Genomic DNA, 20,521 nt, shown 5'->3' on the forward strand with positions numbered 1-20,521 from the left:
TCCCACTATAAAAAAATATTTAAAAAACTACAAGACACACACACTGTAGTAAGTACAACTTTATTACATACACCTACCACACTCACACATACTTAGCTGCTGCCAGGTGATCAGTCCACTTCTCCAAGTAGAAATCCACTGGGTTACCTGTGAAAAAAGTTCCTATACTCACCTCCATCCTGGTGCTGGTCTCCATAGCATCCCCTGTCTTCAGGAACGAAGTCCCGACCAGAACGTCCCATAGCGTTGTATGTGCTGCTTACACATACAGCACTACCCGGCTAATGATGGGACACCCCCTCCTCGCATCTGTCATTAGCCAGACCCGCCAGCCAATCAGTGGCCGCTAACTGTAGAGTGAGTTTGACCAATGGGGAGTTTAATCGAGTTTGCAATCTCACCTAAGTTTTTAAGTGTACAGAGAGAAATCTCTCCCAAGTTTATCTTTAGTAAATTTGCGAGATGAAAATAATGCCTAAACTCACCCAAGATTGCGATCTCAACCAAACTTGAAACTTAGTAAATTTACCCCTGGGGGTAAATGCTATAGGCTGCGCGATGCAGTGATCTGTGAGTTTAGATATGGGGAAATTAAGGAAACACCTAGGATGTTTAGGGTATATTTACTAAAGTGAGAGTTTTTAGAAGAGATGTTGCCCATAGCAACCAATCAGATTCTACTTAACATTTAACTAGCACCTTCTAGAAGATAATAGGTAGAATCAGATTGGTTTCTATGGGCAACATCTCCACTTCTAAAAACTTTCACTTAGTAAATATACTTCTAAGAGTTTATATTTGTGTTAAGCTTTTGACACACTGATAAAATTGTTAGAAATTGTCCATACAGAACTGACTCCTGGATCATAGTTCTGCTTTCCCCTAAATATCCAAACTGCAACCAGTAATAGGCCTGGCACATACAGTCAGTATCCATAGCACACTTCAAACAGGACCCTACCAATGTGCTTGGCTATGTTCTATGTAACTTCTATAGCAATAAATTACCTGTAAATGTACTATACTGTGACCATAAAGGAAATGGCTGCTTCCATTTATTACTAGAGATGGGAGGTTTGTAACAGCCAAGACCATGATCTATATCATAGCCATTTATAGTACAAACCCTGGTCTGACCTCAATTTCAGCCACAGTATCTTCATTTTTTTTATTTAAATGAAGAAAATGCATAGATGTGTTTTTGTTTGTTAATTAAAAAAGTATATATCTCTATTTTAAATTATTGGGAAAAAATTCTGTACATTCTTGTTAAACAAAGCTCATTGCCTCTTAAGAAATATAATTTAGGTTGTGTATATCAAGGCATCTATTATTGTATTAATACATTCTATTAAATCCTATACAGACATCAAATTAAGATACATGGATCAGATGAGAAGGAAATACCGTGTTATTAAACATCATGATAAAAGATTAGGGAAAGGTCTGAATATGAAGAAAGAATACACCAGTCTTTTACTGATCAAGAACCATCGGGATGAAGGGGAGAGACAACATGAGATAATAGCTTCAGGCCAGAGGCATCTACAGATTATGGCAAACAGATCATCAGATGAGTATTCTCCAACCTCTATACAGGCTCTGTTTGATCCTGATGATGATGGAACTGTTCCCAAAACTGTGGTGTTACAGGGACCTGCCGGGATAGGAAAGACTCTGACATCCCAGAAGATCATGCTGGACTGGGCCTCTGGGGATCTGTATAAAGACAAGTTTCAGTTTGTGATTTACATAAGCTGTAGAGAAGTCAACACCATCACTGGTAACATAAGCCTGGCAAGATATATATCCAGCTATTTTGGAAGGACATGTCCATCTGACTTGTTAAAATCAATCATCCTTACCTCTGAAGAAATACTTTTTATTGTTGATGGTTTGGATGAATTAAAATTGTCACCAATGAATGATACTGAGGTTTGTGATGACCCGTTTCAGGAGGTCTCAAAAGAAATCCTTGTAAAGAGTTTGTTTAATAAAACACTGCTCAGTGACAGCTCACTAATCATCACCACAAGACCATTCTCACTGATGAAGCTGATAGACGTTGTTGAATGTCTTCGATATGTGGAAATTCTGGGGTTTACAGGGAATCAGCGTGAAGAATATTTCTATAATTTCTTTGAAACCAAAGAAGAAGCAGACCAGGCTCTTAGTACAGTTAAGGAGAATGATACTCTGTTCACCATGTGTGTTGTCCCTATAACTTGCTGGATTGTATGTACTGTTATGAAACCGCTACTAAAACAGGGTTTATCTGTGATTAATTCCAATACATCTACATCCATTTACCTGTTGTACCTAAAGGGTTTAATAAATTATCACGGAAGGGACTCTATCCAGCCAATAAACACATGTATAAAGAAGCTGTGTGCTTTGGCCAATCAAGGAGTTTGGGACTATAAAATTATTTTTGAAGAATCAGATCTTGATAGACATGGACTCTCTATGTCGGAGGTGGAGTCTTTGTTTCTGAATGAGAACATCTTCCACAGGGACACTGACACCCGCACCTGCTACAGCTTCTTCCATCTGAGTGTGCAGGAGTTCTTTGCTGCTCTCTACTATGTCCTGTATGATAGATCTGTAAAACTACTTTTTGTCAACTTCTTTAAAAAGAATGCAAGGGATTTACTGAAAAATAGTAAAGTAAAACAATTACTGAAGGCATCAGAAGACCAACCACATCTAAAATTAACTGTTCGTTTCTTATTTGGTCTTTCAAGCGAAAAACAAATTCAGAAGACTCAGAAAACCATTGGTTGTCCACTTTCCTTCAGAGGAAAACTTCTCTTGGAGGAATGGCTAAAGGGAAGGTCATCAGATTGCCATAATGAGATACTATGCTGCTTGTTCGAGACACAGGATGAGGATTTTGTGGAAAGAATGATGTCTCACTTTCTTAACATGCAAATGAACAGCCTTTATGATAAAACAGGGAACCAGGAGAACATTAATTACCAGGCTGTAGCCTACTGCTTGGAGAGAAGTACAATACAACATATTGTTACCTTTTATGTCTACACAATAGGACCAAAAGGTCGGAGTATTCTATCTAAAGCTCTTTCTAAGTGTTCACAAGTTTGGTAAGTATTTGACATATTGCTGAGAATTTTTTCTTTTTTAACTTAACTACAGTATATAGATGGGAGGGCACATTGGGAACATACTAATGTTTTGTAGGATTTAGGCGTATAATTCAATTACTTGAGGGTAGACATAAAAAAAGGAACAATACTGATGGAAATATGTGTTTACAGGTGTGATGGTATGGCACAATCAAGTACACACCAACAGAATGTCCTGACACTATAGACAGCCCAGTTGCTTAACCATCGGATGGTTTAATGAAGATACTGTAAGTGTTGTACAGCTGGGGATAGTTATTAGACCGGCGGACGTGATGCCACCGGTCTAAATCCCAACTAAACATGCCCGACACATGACTTAAGATAAGCATTGAAATACCAATGCCTATCTCAATCCCAATGCCGGAAGTCCGACCCCCGCCATGCCGATCATCAAGAGCCGGGTAAGTATACTACTTAGCCCGGGCATGGGGAGGTTAGGTTTAGGGACCCCGAGGGGACCTAGGCAACCCCTGGGGAAGGTTAGGGTTAGGCTAGGGGAAGAGGGGGTTAGGGGTAGGCAGCACTAGGGGGAGGTCAGGGTTAGGCACCCCCCGGGAGGGTTTGGTTTAGGGTGTGGGAAAGGAGTTTATGTTTAGGCACCCCTGGGGAGACATAGGGATGGGTACCCCCCCCAGGAGTTTTAGGGTTAGGCACCACTAAGGAAGGGTTAAGGTTAGGGGGGAGAAGGGAGGGTTAGGGTATTTACCAGATGGCGTCGGGATGTCCTCCTGTCGGGCTGCCGTAGTCGGGATTTGAACCGGCGGCTATTTCAATCCCATTCCATACAGCTGTACTCACTATAATACACTGGTTAGCAATGGAGTAGATCTTGAGCAGTTCAGGGGTTGTTGCAGTCACCAGCTGGTGACTGTATGATACAAGCTGGTAGTGGTTCGAAATGCTGGCACAATGGTGATGCGGGCAATTAGAACTCTAACTGAAGCTAAGCAGGAGAAGTCCATGTCCCACCATTTCACTCCTACACTGAAGCAAGATGGAGCAGCACAAGTGCAGCACTATTCTCGGCAGCCATCTTGGTACAGTAATAAAGCCTCTTCTCAGGAACCAACATGGAGTCTGAGCAATAGCAGACTCTGGATAAAAAAGATGACTCCTGCCAGCATCACAGATCTGAGTGCTGCATCTCACGATGCAGCAACAATCACCATTGCAATCATTGATCATGATGGTCACAGCCATCAGCCATCTAAGTAAGCCTAAGCTCAGTCAGGATGACCACAATCTATGTTGTATGATGCAAACCCTAGCTCCGCCATGCCTACAAAATGGGGGTGACATGCCTCTGTTTTGTAAAACTGTCCCCGATGATGCCACCCACCTCACCCCCAAAAGACTGCAGCATGTCTATTATGCTGTGGCTTAGTGGGCAGTTTAAGTGATCTTGCAGAACCTGTTCTGCACATTCGCAGAATGGGGCCTGTGCATGCACAGACCACACAACATAAGTATAGTATGCACCATCGGGTTTGCTTACACCTCTTTATCAGGCCCATTGTCAATAAGGCATGGGAAGCAGCATTTTTTCTAGTTTTGCTTGATTTGCGTATAGTTAATGCTGATTAAATTTACATTTAGGGACAGATTCAATTTATACAGCATAGCGGAGCTTTTCAATTATTGGTCAATTTCCCCATACAGTAAACCCACAGCCAACAGGTATTAACCCATAGATTAAGGGTTAAGTGCCTGGAACCACCCCAGATTATGCATTTAATGCTGAATTTTCTTTGCAGCTCCTGAGGCTTAGCTAGGTCTCCCAAAGTTAGGTAGTTTCTCTAATTAGCTCAAGGCATTGCTAACCAAATTTACCCATAGGCAAACGCAGGGGGGGTTTCTGGTTGCCTGGAAACCCCTCTCCTCAGTCCACACCATGACCACAATAGAATTTTACTAGTGCTGCATATTCTTCTAAGTATCACAAATTAAATAATCAGCACCACCTGTGGATCTTTTAACATGTGTTAAACAGTAATAAATACACCTGTGCACCAACTAGGAGATCTGGAAAACATGCACTGTTAGGGGTGCACTGCTATAGACCATCAATAGGGTTAATTATTAATATCATATAATCATACACTATCCAGTGCATAAGGAGAACAATATGTACATATATGTCCAGGGCAGTGCTAGGTTCTTCTGCTGCTCCCCCAGACTCCTGGATTTGCTCCCATGCTCTGGAATGGTGCCCACATCTGAAATAAAACCATGCAGCTCAGGCAGGATGGCCCTACTGCTGCATCTAATGGCATAATGTGATCACTGGTCCTGTATATGCTGGAGTTATGACACACATTATACTTTGTATGACGCATATTAAAGCTGGATAAGTGCTAATTATTATGCCATCTTCATGGACTGGCCACACTCACTCTAAAATCAGGCATTTGGAAACCCCCTCTAGAAATCCTGCATTTGTCACTGTTACCCCTTAATATAGAGTTTTCCTATTATGTGGTTTTAGTTGTACAAAAACCCGGTAAGAGGTGCAAATGGCTCTACCTAGTAACATAAGCAAGAATGATTCGAGTAACATTTGGTAACACCAGTAACGCTGCACATTCCTCATATAAACTTCTGGTGATGCTGCCACTAATTTGTAAGATAATAATAAACTTTCCTACGCTTACATAATGTTAAGCAGCTCAGTTATATTAGGATGAGTAATTGATTGATTAAAACAAGCACTAAAAATTGAGAGGGCAATCCTTAGTAAAAAAACAAAAATTACACATGAATAAAAATAACAACTACAATGATGATATGTTTATAGCTTTGGTTAGAATATGTGGATGGGCGGCTGCCAGTGGAGATGGCTAGGAATGGCAGTCACAGGGTAAACTGTCCCTACCTTAACCTAAAATTAATTTCTTTCTCCTCCTGGATGTGGTCCAATGGATACCCAGCAGGTGTACCCGTGATGTCTTCTCTGTGCTCCACCAGAAGCCTGATGTCATGGGGCCAGGCTCCCTGTGGTGGTTTATGTTGGAGCTTGTGCTCTTAGCATGTGCGGTGTGCTCTCTGCCCATTGTTCACTTCTAACCAATGCATTTTGCACCAGTGGGTGCTTTCTCAAGGATGGGGCTGGTCTTCCGTTTGTCTGTATTTATACTTAAAAAACTTTATTGATTCTAAAAAACTTTATTGTCCACAGGAAGTTAAAAAATGGATGCTTCCATAATTATAGCAACTTGTCTCTCTACATAATTGAATTGTTAAATTGTAATATGAAGGAAAGCTGATAAAGGGGATTGGAGTGTAACTGGGGATTGTTATAAAAATGATGAAAACTCTATATCTATGTACAGTCCTTGTGGTTACAAGGTTTTTAAAATGTAGATACAATTTTTTTTCTCTTTGTTTTAACATGGTGACCAAGTCACCACCTCTCCAGAAGGGTCCCACATGTTGAATGCCTGTAAATTTGAGTCCACTTGGATCTTTGTTGTGGTGTTTGGAAAAATGGGCAGAGACACGTTGGGTTTGCAAGCCCTTTGTATATTACAAATGTGCTCTGCTATCCTTGTTTTATTTTATTGCTTTGCTTATCCTATACATTGAATTATACAGGGGCAATACAATAGATACACAACTCCCTTTGTTTTATATTTGATATGTTCTTGTTGTGATTTTGTTTTGTTTTTTTGTTTGATTTGACCGAAAAACTTTAGATTTTTTGCCTTTTTGTATATCACTCTTTGTTTTGGTGGTATTAATGTAATGATAGCTTTGTCTAGGAGTACATGCCAGAATTTTTTCAATTTCTTTATGAAGGACCATAATATTGAGTTGTGAATGTGGTATATGGATCTTTTTTTCATATGTTTTTGTTTGGTAATTTATTCGTTTTTTATTTTCTTTCCATGGCAGTTTGTCACACCTGGGGTTTGGTTGGGACTGGAGTAGGCATGTTAGACTGAAGGATGATATGTAAACTGGGGTGGCTTTAACCAGGACTTTCTCATACAGGCATAGGATGATGTGAAGATGACAGTGATCAGTGATGCCCCAAGATGCTAGAATAGATGTTTTGACAACTCCTGGATTTCTGAGAGATGTTTGAATATTATCCAGTCAGATTGATAGTTCTTGGATGAAATGTACCACCTTACTCTGCGGCGCCTATTGGTGTTCTAGGCAGGTAACAAGTTCAGGTGTAAACCTAGCAGCTTGTGCTTGATGCTTGACTGGATCCATTGGGCCAGTACAAACTGTCACATGTGGGTCCGGTTGAGACTGGAGTAGGCGTGGGAGACATAAGGATGATAAGTAAACTGGGGTGGCTTTAACCAGGACTTTCTAATACAGCAATAGGATGATGTGAAGATTACTGTGATGCCCGAAGGCAAATGATAGAGAAGATAGTCTATTAAATGAGGACTAGATGAGAGTTGTGGAAGCTGATGAGCAATGGTGGCTGGAACAACTTAATCAGATACAAGTCCAATGTATTAGAACAATGCAGTAGAGAGAAACGAATGTCCATAAATGAATACTTGATTATTGATAGAAGAAATCCGATGATGATGTTTTATTATAGTTGATCGGTAAGAACCAATGATGTGATGACAATGCTTTATCAAATGAGGATCAGTAGGAATCGATGTTGATATTTGATAAAAGCAATGGTAATGCTTTATTAATTAATGATCGGTAACAACCGATGTTGAATCGATGGTAAGGCTTTATTGATGGTGATCGGTAGGAACCAATGTTGAAGTGATGGTAATGCTTTATTAATTGATGATCAGTAGGAACCAAAGTTAAAGCAATGGTATGGCTTTCCTATTGGTGATCGGTAGGAACCGATATTTAATCGATGGTAATTCTTTATTAATTGATGATCGGTAGGAACCAATGTTGAAGCAATGATAAGGCTTTATTAATGGTGTCGGTAGGAACCGATGTTGAATCGATGGTGAGGGTTAATTGATGATGATTGGTAGGAACCAATGTAAAAATTGAGGAATAATTCCCAAGGATGAATCCAGACTCCAATAGATGAAAACTAGAGGTAATTCCCAATAGCCAATCCAGACTGCTGCTATAATTATGAGATGAATTCCCAATGGCAAGTCCAGACTGCAGAATAGTGGAAGGAGTCTTGATTGAAGATGGAGATAATCGCATAGGACAGACTGTTGTTCCTCTCACCATGCCACAAATAAATTGGCATAACTGGGTGCAAATGATGTCCACATTAATCACACACACTAATGCGCTTAGTGTAATTTTCCTCAGATAACATATAATAATCTGCAATAATAATGGAAACTAAAATATGGGGACTGCAGCTACCTAGTGTGAGGTGCTATGTCTCACCGAAGCAAATAGACAAAAAAATAGGAAATTAGGAGCGCTGACCACATATATAGTACCACAATTTAAAATATCAAAAACACTTAAATAATAAACATCACCTTATTAATGATATAAAACCTATAATAGGAAATACTGATTAAAAGAAATATTAAAGTAAAGAATATTTATAACATGAATAAAACATATATACATTTAATGAGAACCAGATAATAGTGTCAAATAAGAACCAGCTATGAATGGTAAGTGGGCGGCTGTCTATTTGGCCCAGAACCTGAATACTGATATTCATAGTGATATTAATATTGTTCAGATACAAAAGAAAACATATTTCTAGCAATGAGATATAGGGCCTGATTCAGACCTGCTCGCGAGTGCACAGCACTCGCAAGCGGGTCGATGGTCCTCCATTGCACATGCGCACGCCGGCTCCGGCGTGCGCATGCACGAGCCCGGCCAGCGACGGGCGATCCGTCGCTACGGGTCTCGCACCAAACGGGGGCAGCTGTCGATTGTGATTGACAGCTTGCCCCATTTTGGAGGCGGGCAGGGGGGGTTGCTGGCCAAACGGAGGCGTTCCCGAAGGAACGCCTGCCATTTGGGGGCGGACCACAAGGGTCTCGTCACAAGCCCGATGATCGCGACCATCACCTGGCCGCTCGCAAAAGCTGTGGCTGGCTCTCTAAAAAATGCTGCCCTAATTCAGGGCGAGCGCTCTGAAAGAGCGTCCGGCTCTGAATCAGGGCCATAGTGCACAGCTGTCATAGAGTCTCAGCAATCATCCTCTTTCTATTTGTTGGTAACAATAGTATCAAGAGTCCATGTTACATTATTATGTAGCAAATTGGCTTAATCTTTTGGAAACAATGTAAGAGGAATCCTTATTCTGTGCATAGAGTGAGAGTTTTACACAGCACACATTATAGTCATGTAAAAAAAGTAACTACAAACTATATAAAATGTATACAGAATTTCCAGTAGTATAAGCCACAATCTGAGAATCCTACCATGACCCTAAAGCAGTAACAATCCGTATTAGAAATGGAAACAGTTACTCAGTCATGCTAACCCAGCTGTGCTGGGGAAAAATAAACTTTGAGGGAGGCTGTGTGACTTCACGCTTCTCAGGAATATAGCTTCTCCACCCTTGATTTGCTGATCCTGGCTGCTTGGCCTAATCAGGTCCTCCACTTGCAAGAGTGAGGTGCAGCTGAGTCACCCTGCTCCAGAAGGCACACCCACAGCATGCCACAGATGGCCCCTGAGGGAGCAAACCCTTCAACTGTGTATTTTTCAACAGAACTTCTCCGTAGACCACGGTACGCAGTTGGCAGGCTGGCAGGATCTCTTGACTCCTGGTCCAGCTCTACATGTGTCCTGCCTACAGGCCAGGAACTGAACAGAGAACTCTCTCCAAACCATTCAGTTTCAAATTTTGAAACCTCTCATTTTCCCACAGTTAGGTGACACCCCTGAATGTGAAGTCAAAAGTCCTAAGCCCTGATATTAGGTGATTTCAATGAAGGGACTGACTACAGAATTGTTCCTCCACTGCAAAAGTGAGGATTCTGATGCCTGGACAAAGACCACTCATTACACCTGATCATATCCTTGAAAACACCTACTGTATTCATAGTAAGGGAATGCAAGGGCACTGCTCCCTAAGGAGATACCTAAACACAAACATTAACTGCACATTACCAATGCCTCATCTATCAGGATGTTATATAGCCTGCAGCACCTATAATGTTATTCAGCACTTATTTAAGCTAGGTTATAGTGTTCCCATTTAGTAGCATATTACCTATGCCTCATCTATGATATCTATACCCCATGAAGGTTTAATGGAAAACTTATGAATAACTGCCTGATTTTGGTGCAGCTGTGGCACATCATGTTCAATTGAATTCCACCCATTGTGGTAGCCGATATCTCTATAGGCTTCAGACAGAAATGATCTATGGACACATATCCAGCAAAGCTGCTAGAAGCTAGTGGCACTCACACTTTATTGAATCTGCTCATAATATGTCTTTGGTATTCTTGTGACCCTAACTATTGTATTGCTTAGGGACATTCCATTGTATGATCTGCCATGGAGTACTGCATATTCAGAGTGGGCTCCTTGGGGTGTTCAACCAGTGCGGGAAGTCGCTCGTAGACACTGGGGAAGTTGCTCGTAGACACTGGGGATGTCACTCATAGACACTGGGGAAGTCACTTGTAGACACTGGGGATGTCACTCATAGACACTGGGGAAGTCACTTGTAGACACTGGGGATGTCACTCATAGACACTGGGGAAGTCACTCGTAGATACTGGGGAAGTCACTCGTAGTCACTGGGGAAGTCACTCATAGACACTGGGGAAGTCATTCAGACATTGGGGATCTCATTCATAGACACTCAGAAAGTCACTTATAGACACTGGGGATGTCACTCAGACACTGGGGATCTCATTCATAGTCACTGGGGAAGTCACTCATAGACTCTCAGAAAGTCACTCACAGACATTGGGGATCTCATTCATAGTCACTGTGGAAGTCACTCATAAACACTGGGGAAGTCATTCATAGACACTGGGGATCTCATTCCTAGTCACTGGGGAAGTCACTCATAGTCACTGGGGAAGTCATTCATAGACACTGGGGAAGTCACTCATAGACACTGGGGAAATCACTCATGGACACTGGGGAAATCACTCATGGACACTGGGGAAGTCATTCATAGACACTGGGGAAGTCACTCATAGACACTGGGGAAATCACTCATGGACACTGGGGAAGTCACTCATGGACACTGGGGAAGTCACTCATGGACACTGGGGGAGTCACTCGTGGACACTGGGGGAGTCACTCATAGACACTGGGGATGTCACTCATAGTTACTGAGGAAGTCACTCATAGACACTGGGGATGTCAAACATAGACACTAGGAAGGTCGCAAATAGACACTGAGGATCTCACTCAGTCACAGGAAAAGTCACTCATAGTCATTGAGGAAGTCACTCATAGACACTGGGGAAGTCACTCATAGACTCTCAGAAAGTCACTCACAAACATTGGGGATCTCATTCATAGTCACTGGGGAAGTCACTCATAGTCACTGGGGAAGTCATTCATAGATACTGGGGAAGTCACTCATAGACACTGGGGAAGTCACTCATAGACACTGGAGAAGTCACTCATAGACACTGGGGAAGTCACTCATGGACACTGGGGGAGTCACTCATAGACACTGGGGATGTCACTAATAGTTACTGAGAAAGTCACTCATAGACACTGGGGATGTCAATGATAGACAGTAGGAAGGTTGCTCATAGACACTGAGGATCTCACTCAGTCACAGGGGAAGTCACTCAGTCATTGAGGAAGTCACTCATAGACACTGGGGATGTCACTCATGGACACTGGGGATGTCACTCATGGACACTGGGGAAGTCACTCGTAGACACTGGGGATGTCACTCGTAGACACTGGAGAAGTCACTCGTAGACACTGGAGAAGTTACTCGTAGACAATGGGGATGTCACTTGTAGACAATGGGGATGTCATTCAGACACTGGGGAAGTCACTCGTGGACACTGGGGAAGTCACTCGTAGACACTGGGAAGTCACTCGTAGACACTGGGGAAGTCACTCATAGACACTGGGGAAGTCACTCATAGACACTGGGAAAGTCACTCATTGACAGTGGGGAAGTCACTCGTAGACACTGGGAAAGTCACTCATTGACAGTGGGGAAGTCACTCAGACACTGAGGAAGTCACTGATAGCCACTGGGGAAGTCACTCAGACACTGGTAATGTCAAACATTGTCATTGAGGAAGTCATTCATAGACACTGGGAATGTCACTCATAGACACTGAGGATGTCACTCATAGTCACTGGGGAAGTCACTCATAGACACTGGGGATGTCACTCATAGACACTGGGGATGTCACTATTAGACAATGGGGATGTCACTCATAGTCACTGAGGAAGAGGAGACGCTCCATTATAAATCATCCAGAGGGTGGCATTTTCAGACTCTCAGAAAGTCACTCACAAACATTGGGGATCTCATTCATAGTCACTGGGGAAGTCACTCATAGTCACTCAGAAAGTCACTCATAGACACTGGGGAAGTCACTCATAGACACTGGGGAAGTCACTCATAGACACTGGAGAAGTCACTCATAGACACTGGGGAAGTCACTCATAGACACTGGGGAAGTCACTCATGGACACTGGGGGAGTCACTCATGGACACTGGGGAAGTCACTCATAGACACTGGGGATGTCACTAATAGTTACTGAGAAAGTCACTCATAGACACTGGGGATGTCAATCATAGACACTAGGAAGGTCGCTCATAGACACTGAGGATCTCACTCAGTCACAGGGGAAGTCACTCAGTCATTGAGGAAGTCACTCATAGACACTGGGGATGTCACTCATGGACACTGGGGATGTCACTCATGGACACTGGGGAAGTCACTCGTAGACACTGGGGAAGTCACTCGTAGACACTGGAGAAGTCACTTGTAGACACTGGAGAAGTTACTCGTAGACAATGGGGATGTCACTTGTAGACAATGGGGATGTCATTCAGACACTGGGGAAGTCACTCGTGGACACTGGGGAAGTCACTCGTAGACACTGGTGATGTCACTCATAGACACTGGAAAAGTCACTCGTAGACACTGGGAAAGTCACTCATTGACAGTGGGGAAGTCACTCAGACACTGAGGAAGTCACTCATAGCCACTGGAGAAGTCACTCAGACACTGGTGATGTCAATCATTGTCATTGAGGAAGTCATTCATAGACACTGGGAATGTCACTCATAGACACTGGGGAAGTCACTCATGGACACTGGGGGAGTCACTCATGGACACTGGGGAAGTCACTCATAGACACTGGGGATGTCACTAATAGTTACTGAGAAAGTCACTCATAGACACTGGGGATGTCAATCATAGACACTAGGAAGGTCGCTCATAGACACTGAGGATCTCACTCAGTCACAGGGGAAGTCACTCAGTCATTGAGGAAGTCACTCATAGACACTGGGGATGTCACTCATGGACACTGTGGATGTCACTCATGGACACTGGGGAAGTCACTCGTAGACACTGGGGAAGTCACTCGTAGACACTGGAGAAGTCACTTGTAGACACTGGAGAAGTTACTCGTAGACAATGGGGATGTCACTTGTAGACAATGGGGATGTCATTCAGACACTGGGGAAGTCACTCGTGGACACTGGGGAAGTCACTCGTAGACACTGGGGAAGTCACTCATAGACACTGGGAAAGTCACTCGTAGACACTGGGAAAGTCACTCATTGACAGTGGGGAAGTCACTCAGACACTGAGGAAGTCACTCATAGCCACTGGGGAAGTCACTCAGACACTGGTGATGTCAATCATTGTCATTGAGGAAGTCATTCATAGACACTGGGAATGTCACTCATAGACACTGAGGATGTCACTCATAGACACTGGGGAAGTCACTCATAGACACTGGGGATGTCACTCATAGACACTGGGGATGTCATTCATAGACACTGGGGATGTCACTCATGGACACTGGGGTAGTCTCTCGTAGACACTGGGGATCTCATTCATAGATATTGGGGAAGTCACTCAAAGACACTGGGGATGTCACTCATAGACACTCAGAAAGTCACTCATAGACACTGGGGAAGTCACTCATAGACACTGGGGAAGTCACTCATAGATACTGGGAATGTCACTAATAGACAATGGGGATGTCACTCATAGTCACTGAGGAAGAGGAGACGCTCCATTATAAATCATCCAGAGGGTGGCATTTTCTAACTACCTCATTATTTACAGTAACATTGTGTCTGTGTTTTGTGCAGTTTCATGAAATGCAGATTTCCTGTTACAGAGGACGTGAGTCAGGCTGAATACAGTTTATCTGGATTGTTTGATCATTGTCAGATGGAGAAATTACAGTAAGTAGATTATATTTTAAAACAAGACCAATAACAATCTGTCAAAACAGGCCCACCACCCAGTAACCTAGTGAAGCAATATATGTTAATACTGGGGGTGTAACTAGAACTTTGTGGACCTCATAGGAAAATTATGAAGGTGATCCCCATAGCACCTAGAGAGACACCTCTCTCAGTGCTACGCTCTGCCAGAGTTGGGTATGGTTAGTACTTTATGTAGTCAGTGACCGGATCTTTGTGCTGTCAGGTGTGTACAGTATCATAGAGTCAGAGATGGGATTTGTAGATATGTGATAAATCCCACCCCACTCTGACACTATGATACTGGCCTGCACGTGTGACCATGGGTTTGGTATATTATGTTGACATTCATCATGTTGACAATTACGAAATAACAACATCGGCGGAATATGGACAATAATCCAGATCCCTCATCTCTCATTAGGTTATGGAGCTGAGATCTGACCTTCTCCTGTTGTGATGATTGTTATTGCTACAAACCATTCACTGACTGGACTGGACCTGTCAGAGAATGGTCTGGAGGACTCTGGAATAAAACTTCTCTGTGAGGGACTGAGACATCCAGCCTGTGCTCTACAGGATCTTATGTATGATCTATCTCAGTGTTATTATATCTGTTCTCTCAGTACAAGTCATAGACCACACAAGGTACAGACACATGAAAATAGCTGCTGAATCTTCTCTTATGGTATCTGAGTATATTTTATGGAACTATTATTCTACTCATTGTTAAGATACAACCATCACTTTGTTTTATTATTATTTTTTTCCTTAAGGACAAGTTTTATGCATTGGTTATTAGCCTATTATTACTAATTATATTATAAAATGAAGGTGACATCTCTGACATCTTCTGTGTTAATTCGTTATTAATTGCCTTATTACTTAGATTTTGCCTTTAATCATTTGGAAACAGGTAATTGGTATGAGTTAATGCCGGCAGCGGCAGCCCGACACAGGTGGAAATCCTGAACGTCGGAAGGTAAGTATTGACTAACCTATTCTACCCCCTGACCCTAATCCTCCCTTAGGGGTGCCTAACCTCTCCCCCAAGTGCCTAACCCTTATTCCCCCTCTAAGTGCCTAACACTAGCCCCCCCATACCCTAGCCTAAACCAAACCTCCCGGGGGGGGTGCCTAACCCTAAGTCCCCCCCTGGGAGCCCTAAAGCTAACCCTCCCCCCCCCCCCGCGCGGCTGTCTGCGCCTGGCATCCCTTCGATCGGGATGCCGAATGCTGGTCTCCCGGCGTAGGTAAAATGACAGCCGTCGAGATGTCGATGCCTGTCATTTAACCCTTGCCGGGATTAAGCAGTTGGGAAGCCAGTGGTCGGCATTGCATCCGCCGGCTTCCCGGAAACAGCCATATTTACATGATGTAAGGCTTGATAAAAAAGTTAGAAAATGTTCAGTGATGATGTCATGATGAGTGTGAGGCTGTAATATGATCAGATATGACCTAATGCAAATCATCTCTCATCAGGTTATACAGTTGTGGTCTGACTGCCTCCTGCTGTGATGATCTCCGCTCTGTTATTACTACAAACCGCTCTCTGGCCAGACTGGACCTATCAAGAAATGCTCTGCAGGACTCTGGAATAAAACTTCTGTGTGAAGGACTGAGACATCCAACCTGTGCCCTACAGGATCTTCGGTAAGAACAGTTTTAGGGCCTGATTCAGACCTGCTTGCAACCAGCCCGATGGTCTGCATACTCGCATGCGCACGCTGCATTCTGTGCATGTGCAAACTACTCACTGCGATCGCAACCCGCTCACTCGCCCAGCAAAGCCAGCCCAGGGTAATGAGTGACAGGAGAGGCCATTTGTGGGTGGTAACAGGGGCAGTCCAGTAATAACGGGGGGTTGGAGGTGCGAATGCAGGTGTGGCTGAGTCTTTCAATGCTGTTTCAGAGACGTGCATAATTAACAGGCAGCATCATAATACACGTCACTTGCCTTTTTTTTACACTGAAATCCTCGCAAAGCTTGCTGTAGGGTGAAGGCAACCACAAGCACTGCGTTTGCTGCCGATGGTCCTCGATGTACCAATGTTTTCATACACTTCCTGGAGATGACGTGTGCTGGTGGGCGGCTCTGCCTATGCTAATGGGAGTACACTTGCACAAAGTGATCGCTCGCTAAGACATGGTGGGCATGTTTATGCCTTGGCGAGCGATCACTTCCCATGCATATGCAGGATGCGAGCGATCGCGCCCTAGCGCCGGGTCTGAATCAGGCCCTTAGTATTTATATATCTGACATCTCAGTATAAGATATAGGGTACATAAGACAAAATCATAGAAAAGTGACTTATTGTCATTTCCTTATAGGTCATCTGAGTATAAATTTTAGGAACTATTTGCTTTCTTATAATTTTTTTTATTGGTATTACTAAGTGGCATAACCGACCTGGGTATGGGTTGTGTAAAGTTGAAAGAGAACCACATTTCGTCAAACTTTTTACCCCCCTTTCATAGTGGTTGATATAAATTTAATACGTGTAATATATGTAAAGTTATTTTACAGAGGTGGTGTTAAAATATTGATTTTATATATATATATATATATATATATATATATATATATAATGTAACAATGTCCGCACTCCAAACAAAACAAAGCCAACGCTTTGGTGCTCCTCAAGGATCCAAAGAAATCCCCAATGTAGAGAAGAGTGCCCTCTTTCTCTGTTTTTCTCTCTCTCTCTCTCTCTATACAGTCAGGTGCATAAATATTGGGACATTGACAGAAATTTCATAATTTGGCCTCTATTCACCAACACAATGGCTTTGAAATTTATTTGAGGGTACTTATATCCAAATCAGGTGAACGGAGTAGGAATTACAACGGTTTCTATATGTGCCTCCCACTTTTTAAGGGGCCAAAAGTAATGGGACTATCAACTCAAAAGCTATTTCATGGACAGGTGTGGGCTATTCCCTCATTATTTCATTATCAATTAAGCAGGTAAAAGGTCTGGAGTTGATTCTAGGTGTGACATTTGCATTTGGAATCAGTTGCTGTCAACTCTCAATATGAGATCCAAAGAGCTGTCACTATCAGTGAAGCAAGCCATCATTAGGCTGAAAAATCAAAACAAACCCATCAGAGAGATAGCAAAAACATTAGCTGTGGCCAAATCAACTGTTTGGAACATTCTTAAAAAGAAAAAATGCACCAGAGAGCACAGCAACACCAAAAGACCCGGAAGACCAAGGAAAACAACTGTGGTGGATGACAGAAGAATTATTTCCCTGATGAAGAAAAACCCCTTCACAACAGTTGGCCAAATCAAGAACACTCTCCAGGAGGTAGGTGTGTATATGTCAAAGTCAACAATCAAGAGAAGACTTCACAAGAGTGAATATAGAGGGTTCACCACAAGATGTAAACCATTGGTGAGCCTCAAAAACAGGAAGACCAGATTAGAGTTTGCCAAACAACATCTAAAAAAGCCATTACAGTTCTGGAACAACATCCTATGGACAGATTAGACAAAGATCAACTTGTACCAGAGTGATGGGAAGAGAAGAGTATGGAGAAGGAAAGGAACTGCTCATGATCCAAAACATAACACCTCATCAGTGAAGCATGGTGGTGGTAGTGTCATGGCGTGGTCATGTATGGCTGCCAATGGAACTGGTTCCCTTGTATTTATTGATGATGTGACTGCTGACAAAGCAGCAGAATGAATTCTGAAGTGTTTCGGGCAATATTATATGCTCATATTCAGTCAAATGCTTCAGAACTCATTGGACGGTGCTTCACAGTGCAGATGGACAATGACCCGAAGCATACTGCAAAATCAACCAAAGAGTTTTTAAGGCTAAAAAGTGAAATGTTATGCAATGGGCAAGTCAATCCCCTGACCTGAATCAGATTGAGCATGCATTTCACTTGATGAAGACAAAACTGAAGGGAAAATGCCCCAAGAACAAGCAGGAACTGAAGACATTTGCAGTAGAGGCCTGGCAGAGCATCACCAGGGATGAAACCCAGCGTCTGGTGATGTCTATGTGTTCCAGACTTCAGGCTGTAATTGCCTGCAAAGGATTTGCAACAAAGTTTTAAAAAGTGAAAGTTAGATTTAGGACTGTTTAGTTTGTCCCATTACTTTTGGCCCCTTAAAAAGTGGGAGACACATATAGAAACCGTTGTAATTCCTACACCGTTCACCTGATTTGGATGTAATTACCCTCAAATTAAATCTGAAAGTCTGCAGTTAAATCACATCTTGTTTGTTTCAATTCAAAGCCATTGTGGTGGTGAATAGAGGCCAAAATATGAAAATTCTGTCAATGTCCCAATATTTATGCACCTGACTGTATATAGTAAATGTCGTACAGCGGATAAAGACGTACAGATATGCCTAGCTACATCCTTTTCTGTAGCGCTATGTGTGGTGTGAGACAGATTTCCGCGATCTGAGACACGCCATAGTGTCTTTATAGGATTGAATGGGTGATGCACTCCCACGATTGGAGCTCCACATTTGCGTCTCCATAGGATTGAATGGAGATGCACTCCCGCAATCGGTGACACGCATAACGTTCACCCATACTTAGGTGGCTGCCTGGCCTTACACTTGGGATAGTGGAGGCTTACACGGCTATCCTAGGAGAACCCTGATTTGCCACTGAATTTTTAAGGAAATAAGCGAGGAACCAAGTTGTGAGCTAGTGGCCGGTGATGCAGCAATAGTGCTGAGGTGCGGCTTAGAGAGCCGGTATTGTAGCAGGCTGAAGGCCTGGCCGCCGATATGGCAATAGTGCTGAGGTGCAGTTTGGAGAGCCGGTATAATAATAGGCAGAGTTGCAGCCGGAGGACCATGGGAGCGACAATAGTGCTGAGGTGTCGCTTGGAGAGCCGGTATAATAATAGGCAGAGTTGCAGCCGGAGGACCACTGCATAACGGTGGGTTTCGTTCTGATTGAAATGAAATAGTACTCATGTGACCAATATGAGTGAGGTACAAATGAACACACTTTATTTACAAGTACAAACAAACAATAAACAAACAACATACAAAGTATAGAGTATACTCAACTTTTTTTGTCTAAGTATTCAGATGACACCGGTAAATCATCATCTTCAGCATAAGATGTACTTCATCTTATCTTCTCTTCTCTCCTGGGGAGCCGTCGTTTCACAACACCCAGATAATATATATAATATACATTGGCAGCATCCTACTGCAGTCTCAGATCTACCAGGAGCTAATGGGTCCTTTGTGTACCTCTGGTTTATATACCCTAGTATAGGGTGTTGGCTTTCCAGATATTAAGCCCATATTAATTACATACAGTGCTAGGTATCAAGCATTCATTGGTCCAACATAGCATTGACCAAACTTATCTCTCTTGCACATGCTCTGTAAGCACTAAGATATATACTACCAGACAAAGACATACAGTAATGACGTATCCTAGTATGTTTGGAGATGAACTGTTTCAAAGCTCCTTTGTGTAGAGTGTAGACATCACTGCTAATTACCCATAATGCTTAGCATCTCTACACGTCTTACAATGGAATGTAGCTAACTGATAAGAACATAGAAGCATGGCTCATTATACTTATAGTTGCAATAGAAATGACAGGTAGAGCTAGGCCTCAATATTTATGTCTTCTTTGACCCCAAAAGGTCATTTGACCATTCTATGGAAAAACAGCAACTGTATTAAGACAATCCCATTTCAAACCTCAAGAGGCCTAGCAAGGGGTATATGTGTTTATAACTTATATGCCTATGTAGAAATTAACTATTTAAAACACTGGCTACAACCACGGAGCGACAATAGTGCTGAGGTGTGGCTTTGGAAGCCGATAAGGTTGCAGTCAGAACTGTGACCTGACGGCCGTGGTGTGGCAATAGTGCTGAGGTGCGGCTTGGAGAGTCGGTATTGTAGCAGGCTGAATTTGTGGCCTGGCCGCCGATGTGGCAATAGTGCAGAGATGCAGCTTTGAGAGCTGATGTATACTTGAATTGTTGCAGCCTGGAGGCTGAGACGCAGCTTTGAATAATTGATGTGAACTTGGATTGTAACAGC

At 42.8% G+C, this 20,521-nt stretch overlaps 1 protein-coding gene across 1 annotated transcript in view; it reads left to right on the forward strand.

Moving 5' to 3' along the window:
• LOC148500725 (NACHT, LRR and PYD domains-containing protein 3-like) overlaps positions 1–20,521 on the forward strand; it is a gene marked incomplete at its 5' end in the record, with an annotated part of 56,558 nt that overhangs the window by 10,898 nt on the left and 25,139 nt on the right. The window contains 3 exon segments of the mRNA XM_088451426.1: positions 1,367–3,104; positions 14,357–14,452; positions 15,956–16,126. Of these exon segments, the coding sequence (XP_088307552.1) occupies positions 1,367–3,104; positions 14,357–14,452; positions 15,956–16,126 (2,005 nt within the window).

Source organism: Taudactylus pleione, unplaced genomic scaffold, assembly GCF_031769625.1.
Source record: "Taudactylus pleione unplaced genomic scaffold, aTauple2 ptg000547l, whole genome shotgun sequence".
NCBI classification, from domain to species: domain Eukaryota; kingdom Metazoa; phylum Chordata; class Amphibia; order Anura; family Myobatrachidae; genus Taudactylus; species Taudactylus pleione.